Consider the following 13,927-nt stretch of genomic DNA (forward strand, 5'->3'; position numbering starts at 1 on the left):
TTTGTTTTTTTATTTAATTTCCCCTTTCATACAATACAACGCAAATGATAACATAGGCCAATGCCACAGCAGTAGAGATACGCAGTCGATGCACGAGGGTCCAGAGACCAGAAGACCAGTGTCTTGGTAGAAGTGAAATAAGGTGCACAGGTCCAAAACAATACGACATCGTGTCTACAGTTATACTGTAAATATGTCGTCTGTGTGTAAATGTGCTGTCTTATATAGCGCTTTTCAAGTCTAACAACTACTCAAAGCGCTTTTACATCTACAAGAAACATTCACCATTCACACACATTCATACACTGTGGCCGGGGCTGCCGTACAAGGTGCACCCTGCTCATCGATAAACACTCACACACATTACACTCCGATGCGCAATCAGGGTTCAGTGTCTTGCCCAAGGATACTTCGAATGGGACTGCAGGGCCAGGGATCGAACCACCAACCTTCCGATTGGCAGACAACCGCTCTACCACGGGCCACAGCCGCCCGTGTGTGTGGGTAAATATTAGTAGTCCAGGTCAAGCTTTGGTTTTGTTTTTAATTTTATTTCCCCCTTTCATACACCATACAAAGCAAATCCAATCGAACTGATGGCACAGAAGTGGAGAACAACACAATGGCATTCTGCCCGGGGTCTCAGAGACCCAAAAGGAGAGGTAGTCTGCATCAATACGGACAGGTCCCAGAGACCCAGGGCCGATGCCACTGTAGTGGAAAGATACTTTTAAATACTGGCCCGGGTCCCAGAGACCCGAAGGGCCAGGTCCACTGTAGTAGACGTGACATGAACTGAAACCACCTGAGTCCGTGGACCGAATGCCAATGCAAAACGTGAAATAAATGGAAGGTGTCTCTGTGACCGATGGACAAACACAAGGGTTTACTGTCAATATGTCTGTGTGTGTGTGTGGGTGTGTGTGTGTGTGTGGCGTGTGTTTTTGTGTATAATAATTATATTTAGTGAGACCGATACAAAAAGTCAAATAAACTGCACGGGTCCCCTTGACCGATGGACAACACAAGGGTTAACTACAGTCTGACTACCAACAGTCACCTGAAACGCACCATAAACTCTACCAACAGTCACCTGAAATATACAGTTCACATCTCCTGCAAAACTGATTCAAATCAACACAACTCTTAACACACGTCCAAACCGTCTCACTGCAGCAACACTCTGACAACAAAGGTCGTCAGAAATGGGTTTCTCTATGCATTCATCACATGTGTTAATAAAGGCCTATTTCAGATTGGGTTTAAATTTCTATTATACTACTACTACTATAAGGCCTTAATCTTTGAGTCCCTGGCCCCCAAAATGTCTGCACCCCCCCCCCCCATCTATATCTTAACACGAGGAAACAAAAGCTAACCACAGAGCTGCAGTAAGAGGCGGGCCAACGCTGACGGACAACATTCCTGCTCCCGTTTCCTCGGATCAAACTCGAGGTGTGTCCATGTTGTTATGAGGTCAGACTGTTCCTCCCTCATTGCATAATTAACCTGAAAACTGTCCAATCAGAGCGCTGACTGTCCGACCGGGTCCTGTTCTCAGGTCACATGACCTTTCTGGATATAAAGGTGTGGTGATGTGACGGATGTCAGTCAGATGAGACAGACAGCAGCAGCATCTGTCAGTGTCTGCTGATGAAGGGACGACGTCTCTTTGACCTCATCTGAACGGGACTTTAACAGGTAACATCACACACCTTTGATGGAGAAACTCGCCTATCATTTGGGAGATTTTGGGGCTACATGATCTACTTTAAGATGAGAGCAGTGGTTCATTCTTTCAGCACTATTGTAAGATCTGAAGTAACTCAGTAATTATTCTATGATGTGGGACGTTTTGGCCAAAAAATGAGCCTTTTTATGTTCATTGAGTCCGATTTAATCAGCACCAGGAAACAAGTTAGATTTAATCTCCGCTGACTTCACTGCTGAGATATGAGGGAGTGTCCCAACGAGAGCTGCTTTGATTGACAGGTGTGTGTCACAAACCTCATCCCATCAAAGTGTAAATGTGTCTTGGTTTTCAGATGCTCTGCCATTGAGCCCTCAGGCCTTTAAGATAATAACTTTCTTACATTAGACGAGCTTATGGCGTTTTTCCACTGCGTGGTGTCTACTCAACTCGCCTCGACTCTACTCGCCTTTTTTGGTTTTCATTATGAAAAAAGTCCGGTGTTATAAAGAATGAAAACGTACCTCCAAATTCTGACTGACATCTTCCTTGCCAAGTTCATCCCAACTCATTTGAACTAGTTTTAAAATTACTTTTTGCATTCATGGTCCATAAAGTGTGAAAATGAGTAAAAAAAGTAATTTATGCGTAAATTGAGGAGAAAGTATTAGTTGTTTTGGTTTATAATAGACTGGTACATGTCAGATATTAGCCAGGATATCACCTGGTGAACAAACAAACTGATGCTTTTCTTCCACAAACAAACAAGAATTGTCTTGAAAACGGGTGAAATTAGACTCAAGGACAACATGAGGGTTAATGAAAACACAGTAGGCCTACCCCAGGGCCCTGCTGCACTAAACTAGAATAAAGATATCCAGGATAAGGGAAAGAGCAGGTTAAGCTATGTCCAGCCAGGTGTAGATAACCAGGATGAACAGGTTAAGCTATGTCCAGCCAGGTGTAGATAACCAGGATGAACAGGTGGAGCTATGTCCAGCCAGGTGTAGATAACCAGGATGAACAGGTGGAGCTATGTCCAGCCAGGTGGAGATAACCAGGATGAACAGGTGGAGCTATGTCCAGCCAGGTGGAGATAACCAGGATGAACAGGTGGAGCTATGTCCAGCCGGTGTAGATAACCAGGATGAACAGGTGGAGCTATGTCCAGCCAGTGGAGATAACCAGGATGAACAGGTGGAGCTATGTCCAGCCAGGTGGAGATAACCAGGATGAACAGGTGGAGCTATGTCCAGCCAGGTGGAGATAACCAGGATGAACAGGTGAAGCTAAGTCCAGCCAGGTGGAGATAACCAGGATGAACAGGTGGAGCTTTGTCCAGCCCGGTGTAGATAACCAGGATGAACAGGTGGAGCTATGTCCAGCCAGGTGTAGATAACCAGGATGAACAGGTGGAGCTATGTCCAGCCAGGTGTAGATAACCAGGATGAACAGGTGGAGCTTTGTCCAGCCAGGTGTAGATAACCAGGATGAACAGGTGGAGCTTTGTCCAGCCAGGTGTAGATAACCAGGATGAACAGGTGGAGCTTTGTCCAGCCAGGTGTAGATAACCAGGATGAACAGGTGGAGCTTTGTCCAGCCCGGTGTATGCGCCATATGTTTCACCCAATGAGCAGCAGCTTCTAATAGAAAGTAACAAGGAGGTGAAGCAGAAAGGGAACTCCGTCTTTAATCAAACGGAGAGAAAAAGCCCAACAGACAATAGCGGACCGGCTGAATGTGTGAGGATGTAAAAATATCTCCTTAGCCACACACACACAACATATTTCTACCAAGATGTATGCTACACTGCGTTTAAATTAATACATTTAATGTGTTGGTTGTATTGCTGTCTCTGTTTTATGAGATAAATGTTCTGGTTTTACTGTAAAGTGTCTTTGAATAGCCTACCATGTAAACACAATATATATAAAATGTATTATTATTTAGCCTACTTATTAATGTTCCTGGGGGAATGGACCCTAGTCTAGGCTTCATTTCAAACCCTTATTCACAACGCCAGAACAAGTTTTACAACCATACGGACAAATCTCTATAAGATAGGTCTAACTCTAAATATCTTTATACAATTAATGTTCATACAGAACAATCAGAAAAGGGACAAAAACTAGAAAAAGAAGTGACTTCAATATACGCTGTGAGCATATATGTAAAACAATATTTATATTTTGTATTCTTCTGACAGTGACAGCAGCAAAATAAAAAGATGAAGAAGCGTTGTGGTGTTCCCGGTGTGATGAATGATAACTCCACTATCTACGTATATAGGCCGCGTTATTGGTCCAGGGATGGGAGACTTACTGAGAAGGTTATGAAACCAAAGTAAAATATAATAAAAAACATTAGGCCTACATATTAATTAATTAAAGAGTTACACAAACTGTCCTTTATTAGAGAAGGACAAGCAAAAAGAAAATGAAATCATGAAGTTATTGGTCTCTGACCAGTCTGCCTTTAATAATTTATCTGGGAATATCGCTGCATGTTCCCACTTAATCTCCGGAGCGTCCTGAAATAAACCTGAAGCTGAGACCACGGACGCCGCGCTGCTCATCTTTTACAGAGAGAGCGGACACTGACGTGATGCACAGGTCTGCCACCGAGCAGCGACCACACACCAGGCTTCCTCGACACACTGCCGTCCCACCAGGAAAAGTCCAGACTCCCCCGATTGCCGCTCCACATCTGGGTGCCAGTGCAACTATTTCTAACCATCTAAACAGCTGCTATAGTAGGGTTTAAATCAAACTCTTAACTATAGTGACAAATAATGCATGTTAATAAAAAATAAAGCAGAACACATTCAGAAGACAACGGAATAACTTAAACATGTTTATGTCAGATCAGACTGCAGCTGATTTACAGTTTTTTTCCATTGGTTTGGCTCATTTCTTGAAACAGAAATTACATTCTCAAAACTCTAAGATCATTTGGCAAAACATTCTTACAGTTTAGCACAACACTATAGCTCACTTGCAAAAGCTTATATCTCTCCCAAAACAGTTCACTCATGCTTCAAAACTAAATTCATTTATCATATAAAGAGTCAGTGCCACCAAAATGGCAAAGATCCTTCTCAATTGCTTCGCTCATTTCTCGAAACAGACCGGACGTTCTCCACACTCTTGGTGCTTTTGCCAAAATAACGTGGATGGTTCGGCACAACACCATGGGTCACCTGCAAAAGCTCATACCTCTCCCAAAACAGTTCACTCATGTGTCAAAACTACATTTCCTTCTCATTTAACCAGTCAGTGCCCCCAAAATGCTTTGTCCCTTTAGCATTATGTAAGCACTGCAAGTCAGAATGTTTAGATATTTTGTCACTATGGCAGAGGACATGGAAATATCCCTCATATCCACCTTTCAGTCTTAGCCCAGTCCTTCATTAACAACGGTGACAACCCGACAATGCGTGAGCTTAGAATTGTAAGGTTCTACCTCCGTTTAGGGTAGTTCTGAGATATTGAGCATCAAAGTTTTTACATCCCAGCTGACAAAACCGTTATGTAGTATAATCTTCTATTATAGCCTTATCTATTACATGTAATCTTTTTTTTTTTACAAAAATAACACCACGCAGGCATTACTGTAATAAACACCTAATGGATCAGATTGTGTCAAAAACTCAATGTCGACCAAAAGTGGAGATATAACCTTATAATTCTAAGCTCACGAATGGTTACTGTACTGTTTTTTTGTGCTTACACAATACAATTGTGTATAAAACTGAAAAAAGAAATAGGATTTCACAAAAATATATACTGTAATACAGAATTTTATTATCATTCACACACATACTGTAAAGTAACTTCTATACATCAGAGTAAAAAGAAAATGTATACAGCATAACACTGTAATATAAACACACAAATAAAAAATCAATGAAAATTATATACAGCCTACAGCGCCCTCACCCTCCCTCTCCTGACCACGTCCTCACCCTCCCTCTCCTGGCCGCCGTCCTCACCCTCCCTCTCCTGACCTATTCCACCACCACGCACCCTTCCTCCTCCTCCTCCTCCTCTTCCTCCTCCTCTTCCTCCTCTTCCTCCTCTTCCTCCTCTACCTCCTCCTACTCGAGCAGGCAGTTGCTCTTGTTCATTTACCTGGCCAGGTGCCTCCATGTTCAGAAATTGTGCTGGTCTTGCATTGTCAAGATCTTTCTATACATGTTTGGGAGCATTCACAGTCATGGACAGCACCTGTCATGTAACTAAACGTACTGTTTGATTGGTCATCTGAGATGTGTGAAACTCCTCCTTCGTTAGTAAAGTTCTAGTTTCACCTGACTGTCAATTGCTGTGAAAAATTTTTTTTATCAAATGTTCCAAGGGATTCATATGTGGTATTCATGGTATTATGTTCTTGACTCATTTTGACAACTGAACAGACTATTGTGCATGTAATGGCTTATACAATGAAATGATGCTGACAAGTTTTGGAGTGAACAACCATTAGACCGAGAATCAACAATCAGTTTAGATCAGCAAGATCTATTCACTTGGAAATTGTGCTAAATGTAGGCTACCTGTACTTAATCATTTGCAAAGATGTACTGAGACATTGAGGCATGTACTTAGGCATTTGCAATTTGATGAAATGAATGAGAAATTCAATTCTGTTGTGAACAATTGCCAAGTAGTTTGGAGGTTTGTCCATGTTGTTTTGAGAATGTAATTTCTGTTTCAAGAAATGAGCCAAACCAATGGAGAAAAACTGTAACACATGAGACTCCAGGATTAATCTTAGACCGGCTGTTAGCCCGGCTGTTAGCCTGTCTGTTAGCCCGGCTGTTAGCCTGTCTGTTAGCCCGGCTGTTAGACTGGCTGTTAGCCTGGCTGTTAGCCTGTCTGTTAGCCCGGCTGTTAGCCTGTCTGTTAGCCCGGCTGTTAGCCTGTTTGTTAGCCCAGCTGTTAGCCTGTCTGTTAGCCCGGCTGTTAGACTGGCTGTTAGCCTGGCTGTTAGCCCAGCATTTAGCCTGTCTGTTAGCCCGGCTGTTAGCCTGTTTGTTAGCCCAGCTGTTAGCCTGTCTGTTAGCCCGGCTGTTAGACTGGCTGTTAGCCTGGCTGTTAGCCCGGCTGTTAGCTTGTCTGTTAGCCCAGCTGTTAGCCCGGCTGTTAGCCTGTTTGTTAGCCCAGCTGTTAGCCTGTCTGTTAGCCCGGCTGTTAGACTGGCTGTTAGCCTGGCTGTTAGCCCAGCATTTAGCCTGTCTGTTAGCCCGGCTGTTAGCCTGTTTGTTAGCCCAGCTGTTAGCCTGTCTGTTAGCCCGGCTGTTAGACTGGCTGTTAGCCTGGCTGTTAGCCCGGCTGTTAGCTTGTCTGTTAGCCCAGCTGTTAGCCCGGCTGTTAGCCTGTTTGTTAGCCCAGCTGTTAGCCTGTCTGTTAGCCCGGCTGTTAGACTGGCTGTTAGCCTGGCTGTTAGCCTGTCTGTTAGCCCAGCTGTCAGCCTGTCTGTTAGCCTGTCTGTTAGCCCGGCTGTTAGCCCGGCTGTTAGCCTGGCTGTTAGCTCGGCTGTTAGCCTTTCTGTTAGCCTGGCTGTTAGCCCGGCTGTTAGCTCACTCTGGACCAGGCTAGCCACAAAGAATAATCTCCATGGTTACTGGGCTGAGTTTAACTCAACCTGGTTTCGTGCAACCGAGTCAAAGCTAAATTCATCCAGGATAACTTGAATATCCCGGATTAATCCCTTATCCTGGTTTCGTGCAACAGGCCCCTGGTTAATAATAATTTCCTGGTAAAATGAAGGTTTTTTGTTTCAATTTTCTTTCAGTTTGACAAAACTTTGTGATTTCAGCAGGAAGCCACGATGACGGCAGTGGACCTTTTCAACACTTTGGAGAATTTAAAAGAAGAGGAATTAGCAAAATTCAAATGGCATCTGCAGCAAGACGTCCTGGAAGGCTTCCAACCCATCAAAGTGTCCAAGCTGGAGAACGCAGAAAGGCAGGACACGGTGGATGTGATGGTGAGCACCTATCAGCTAGAGGGAGCTCTGACGTTGGCCAAGAAGGTTCTAGAGAACATCGACAGGAATGATCTGGTCCAGAGTCTGCCAGACACCGACTCAGGACCACAAGGTTAGTCACCTTTTCTTTTTATTGATTGTTTTCTCACATAAAATGACAAGCATACATATAAACAACACATACTTTAGGAAGACACATTAGAAGATGCTCTGGCAGTTTCCCTTCTAACCGATGATCATGTCCTCGTCTCCAAACATTCCTTCTTCCATCTTAAAGGAAGAGAACCTGAGTAACCTGTAGCAATAAGAACATACCTTCAATGTCAAGTGTACTGTAATAAGTATAAAATACAATTATATAATACAATTAAGTTAAGAGAAAAAAATGAATAAACCAATAAAAGAGGTAACTAGAGTTCTGACATTGTCTGTGTTACTGGTAACCATTTTTGATCAAACCGGTCTGACTTGAGCTGCAACCTCGCTGTGATTTCCTCCATGATGAACCCACTTTTTACCCTTTCTCTCCATTCCCTTACACTGGGAGGTTGTGGCTTCAACCAAGAGGCTGTGATTGTTTTCTTTGCTATTAAAAGTAGAATTCTTAGTGAGGAAATCAAGTTCCCATCTATACCCATATGTATGGTGCTGGATCTAACTTAAAGTCAATACCCAAAACATGTGCTAATTCCTTTTGAACATTCTTCCAATAAACTACAATTTTCGGGCAATCCCAAAATATATGTGTAAAGTCCCCTACCAACCCGCAGCCCCGCCAAAATCTCTCCGAGGTATAACTGTATTTTGATGTAATAGATGGGGTGTTAATATACCTCATTTTGATCTTCTAATCAAACTCCCTCCATGTTGGGCTGCTAGTTACCTTATGTCCTTCTTCGCAGTGTTCATCTGTTATTAGAATATTTGCTTCCAATTCCCATTTTTCCTTGACATCCAAATTGTTATTGTTAGATTCCAGTTGTAGTATCTTATACAATTTGGATCTAATCCCTTTCTTTGTCCCTCCCTAGGTATACATCATCAGTAATTCTTCTAGTTTCGAGGGGATGTTAGAGATCTTCTCCCACTCCTTATGTGTCGTTAGGTAGTGTCTCAGTTGTAGAAACTTATAGAAATCATGGGCTGGTAAATTAAATTCTTGTGTTAACTGCTGAAATGACTTCAAGGTTTGTCCCCTAAACATTTGTGCAATATATTTTAACCCCTGTCGTGTCCATCTATTGTAGCCTGCATCCATCATACATGGTAAACAATCAGGGTTAATTGAGATTTGAGTGGCTCTACAAATGGAGTTTGACAGTTCTTCTTTCTTACGTACCCTCGGCCATTTTCTCATCGTCCCCCTGATCCAGTAATTGCCCACCTTCAGCCTCTTTAGTGTTACTTCACTCAAAAATGGAAGCGATTCTACAGGTACATTTATAGCATTTTGTTCCATTCCCACCCACAATGCATCTGCATCATTAGTAATCCAAATAATTAGCAGCTCAGTAGTAATTTCTTTAAATTGGGTAAATTCAATCCTCCCTTCTCTTTTGGACAGAGAAGTGTCTTCTATTTAATTAATTCTAGCCTTTTTCTTTTTCCAAATAAATTTAGATATAATCTTGTCTAACATGTTAAAGGTAGAGTTAGAGACCATAATAAGCCATGACTGGAACAAAAACAACAGTCTTGGTAGTACAGTCATTCTCACAGTTTCTATCCATCAGAGTCAAAGGCAAAATCTCCCACCTGGTCAAATCTTTTTTAATATCAGTTATCAATTTCCCATAGCTTGCTTCAAATAGCTGTGACGTATCAGAAGTAATAACAATACCCAAATATCTGAACCCTTTATTGGTCAATTTGAACTTGAATTTCTCCTTTAAATCAGCCGAACAGTGACCTGAGAACATCGTAGCTACTGCTTTAGCCTCATTGGTCAGATATCCTGAAATCTCCCCATACTCGTTCAGGTTATTCTCCAGGGCTGTTAATGACGTGGAAGGTTCACTGATATATGTTAATACATCATCTGCGAATAGTAATATTTTGTGTTCTGTTCCCCCCTCATCCCTTATTCCCTTTATATCTTTATTCTGTCTTATTGACTCAGCCAGTGGTTCTATACTTACAGCAAACAGTAAAGGACTCAGACAGTCTCCTGGTCTGACTCCTCTTTTAAGTAGGAAGTAGGAAAAAGTCTGAGCAACACCCTTTGACTCTAAACGATGATTTGGGGTTTTTGTATACCATTTTCACCCAGTCTATAAAGGTTGTATGAAACCCGAAATTTGCTAATGTTTGGTAGAGGAAGCTCCATTTTACCCTATCAGATGCCTTTGGTGCATCTAAGCTAAGCAACATGGCAGGCTGGGATCTGTTTGTACCACATGAGATAAGATTTAATGTCCTCCTGATGTTGTTAGCACCTTGCCTTCCAGGAATAAAGCCTGTCTGATCTGATTTAATCAATTTAGTTACAGTAAGGAAAATAAGTATTTGAACACCCTGCTATTTTGCAAGTTCTCCACTTAGAAATCATGGAGGGTCTGGAATTGTCATCGTAGGTGCATGTCCACTGTGAGACATAATAAAATAAAAATCACAATGTATGATTTTTTAACTATTTATTTGTATGATACAGCTGGAATAAGTATTTGGACTGTCTATCAGCTAGAATTCTGACCCGTCAAGTTCTAATGCCACTATTTCATCATATATATATATATATATATATATATATAATATATATATATATACACAGTCTCCATTACGCCTACGAATGCACCCATTTCTTTTAAAACTAATAATAATTGTCTTTCAAATTACATGTATTTTTTCTCTCACACTGTGTGTAGATCTGGCTGCTGCCAGCAACGTGCCTGAAGAAGACCCTGTGCCGAACCTGGAAGGCACGAAGTGTAAGGAGCACAATAAACCTCTGGAGGAAAGTAAGACCAACCAGTCTGTTTCAGACCACAAGCCGCATGATGTTGTTCCTCTGAAAGAAGAATATGAAGGAAAGAAGGCAGAGCTGGAAAACACAGATGCTGAAATTCAGCAGATGATCCAGAAGAGACGACTGAAGATTCAGGAGATCAAACACTCAGTCGACCTCAGTGAGAAAGATGCAGACAGAGAGATAGCAGAAGGTGTTCAGGTCTTCACTTCTCTGAAGGAGTCTGCTGAGAGAGGCCTGAATGAGCTCATCAACACCATCAAAGAGAAGCAGAAAACAACAGAAAAACAGGCCGAAGCTTTCATCACAGAGCTGGAACAGGAAATCTCTGAGCTGATGAAGAGAAGCACTGAGGTGGAGCAGCTCTCACGCTCTGAAGACCACCCCCATCTTCTCCAGAGGGTCCAGTCCCTAAACATCCAACAACCTCCACTCACCAAGGAGTGGACAGAGGTCAGCGTCCTTCCATCATCATATGAGGGGACTGTGGTGAAAGCTGTGGCTCAGCTGGAGGAGACACTCAGTAAAGAGATGAAGAAGCTGCGTGAAGCCGAGCTGAAGAGGGTCCAGCAGTATGCAGTGGATGTGACTCTTGATCCTGATACAGCACATCCTGCTCTCATCCTGTCTGATGATGGGAAACAAGTGAATGCTGGTGATGTGAGGAAGAATCTCCCAGACAACCCAGAGAGATTTGATTATTGTGTTTTTCTTTTAGGAAAACAGAGTTTCTCTTCGGGCAGATTTTACTTTGAGGTTCAAGTTAAAAGAAAGACTAATTGGAATTTAGGAGTGGCCAGAGAGTCGATCGACAGGAAGGGAGACATCAAATTGAGTCCTAACAAAGGTTACTGGACGATATGGTTGAGAAATGGGAATGAGTACAGAGCTCTTGCTTCCCCTCAAGTCCGTCTCTTTCTGAAGTCTCCTCCTCAGAAGGTGGGGGTGTTTGTGGACTATGACGAGGGTCTGGTCTCCTTTTATGACGTAGATGCTGCAGGTCTTATCTACTCCTTTACTGGCTGCTCCTTCAATGAGAAAGTCTTCCCATACTTCGGTCCCTGTCCTAATGCTGGTGGTAAAAACTCTGCCCCTCTGATCATCTCTCCTGTCAGAGTAAACTAATCACTGATCTCATTTCAGGTATTGATTCATTTTCAATCAAGGGAACAAATGTACATATTCATATATTCTACATCTTATTTTCTACAAAATCTGCTTGCTGTGGTGACTGATTTATACTTTATACCATTTATTATCATATGTTAAATGTGCAGCAATTCTTTCCAAATTGAATCAAACTTCATCTTGACATATTTGGTGTCTTTAGAAACTGATTTCTTCTGGAAGTTATAATAAATGTCTGTGGGTTTAACAGAGGTTTAAATAGATATCGTCTACATAACGTGTGTCATGATGCATCAAATTAATGTGTTGATGATGTCATCAGATACACATTTATTAGTATTTGATGTGCAGCCCCAGAAAACAAAGTCTTTGGATATTACTGGTCACTTTGGCCATTTTTTATGGTTTCATGAATTCTGTAAGATGGTTTATGAGTCAAAGAAATGTGTAAATATGTGATAGTAGAATAAAAAGTGTAAATAAAAGCAGGTGTTGAACACAAGGCCTGAGGAAGCAGTGAGAACAGAAAAGCTGGTTTACACACAAGTTGGATTTCAGTCGAGGATGATCTTTATTGTTGAGAATAAAGTTGAACTTTCAGTATTAGTGCCAGACATAAAACAATAAATCAGAGATAGAAGTTGTTGTCTTTTGCATTTTGAGAATAAAGTTGAAAGAAATCAAAGTCTAAATCTCCTTTTGTTTTAATTTAGGACAAGCACTTCGTTTTAAATGAGCTCCTTTTATTCGTGGCTGCATTTTGACCATCTGGCGTGGCCATTCTTTTTTGGATTTCGAGAATTAAGTCGAAATGTTGAAAAATATTTTGAATGAAAGTCTCTACCAATTTTGAGAATAGGGTCTAAATATCAGAAAAAATATTGAAATATAGAGAATAAAGTTAACAATTCTCATTTTGACTTCATTTTCTAAAAGCTGAAACCAATCTGAAGATCTTCCTCCTCTGATCTTCTCTTATGTCTGGTACTATGTGGAACGTTGCCATAGTGACTGGTATGAAAATTCAGATATCTACAATAAGAATTATGACTAGAAACAAAGCTATTGCAGATATCCACTAATGGAGAAACGAAAACATGTTTTTTTTTCATTTTAAATATCTAAAATTAAAAAGATAAAGTTCAAATCTGATTGGACGATAAGGATCCAAGAGGTATCCAATCATAATTATATGACGTGTCTTTTTGACACCGTTACTAAAACAAACTGTGTACTCTGAAATCTTGTGTATTTCTTAAATTTGAATTCATTTAAATTGGTTGTCTGATTTTTATTTTTTATGTTCCTCAATAATGAGACGGGAATGAAAAAGGATGAATTATTTGTGTATAATTGCAGAAATAGTCTGTTTGAGACCAAAAATGATAATGGTGTTTTTCTAAATCATTCTCCTGATATCACTTTAAACTGCTGGGGTTGGTTCTTTCTACACAACAGGACCTGATAGATAGATAGATAGATAGATAGATAGATAGATAGATGGATAGATAGATAGATAGATAGTAGATAGATAGATAGATAGATGGATAGATAGATATAGATAGATAGATTAAAGGTAGGCAGTTGGTTTCATATTTGGAACAATTCTCAAATAAATGAAATCAAACGAGGCCTCATGTGATTATTTGTGACTTGATTTGGTGTATTTCTCCTCCTGCCGTTTCTGTGGTTAACTTGATAAAGAACGTTTCCATCCAGTAAAAGTGCTGACAGACTCAGATTATTATTCTAAGTGTCTGATAACATTACTACAGAGATAGAGCTTTTTTATGAAAGAGGATCCTTTTAGTTTAACATGAAACAACCCCGAAATCCCCATTACCAAACCCACCAATCCATGTATAATCACTACTTTTAGTGTGTAAGAGCAGCATATCTCCACCAGACTCCATGTAAATAATCACTACTTTTAGCGGTATAGAGCAGCATATCTCCACCAGACTCCATGTAATAATCACTACTTTTAGTGTGTATAGAGCGGCATATCTCCACCAGACTCCATGTAATAATCACTACTTTTAGTGTATAGAGCAGCATATCTCCACCAGACTCCATGTAATAATCACTACTTTTAGTGTGTATAGAGCGGCATATCTCCACCAGACTCCATGTAAATAATCACTACTTTTAGTGTG

The 13,927-nt window shown here is 41.0% G+C and overlaps 1 protein-coding gene across 2 annotated transcripts; it reads left to right on the forward strand.

The window, feature by feature from the left end:
- Positions 1-1,618: 1,618 nt before the first annotated feature.
- Positions 1,619-12,133, forward strand: LOC116685520 (zinc finger protein RFP). 2 transcript variants are annotated; one of them, XM_032510538.1, is made up of 3 exons: positions 1,619-1,701; positions 7,508-7,790; positions 10,543-12,133. In XM_032510538.1, the coding sequence occupies exons 2-3, from the start codon at positions 7,520-7,522 to the stop codon at positions 11,766-11,768; spliced, it is 1,497 nt and encodes a 498-aa protein (XP_032366429.1). In that variant the 5' UTR covers positions 1,619-1,701; positions 7,508-7,519; the 3' UTR covers positions 11,769-12,133. The 2 variants fall into 2 exon arrangements, with proteins under 2 accessions (XP_032366429.1, XP_032366430.1); XM_032510539.1 differs by having other exon boundaries at positions 7,511-7,790.
- Positions 12,134-13,927: the final 1,794 nt, after the last annotated feature.

This window comes from Etheostoma spectabile, unplaced genomic scaffold, assembly GCF_008692095.1.
Source record: "Etheostoma spectabile isolate EspeVRDwgs_2016 unplaced genomic scaffold, UIUC_Espe_1.0 scaffold00569917, whole genome shotgun sequence".
Lineage (NCBI taxonomy): Eukaryota > Metazoa > Chordata > Actinopteri > Perciformes > Percidae > Etheostoma > Etheostoma spectabile.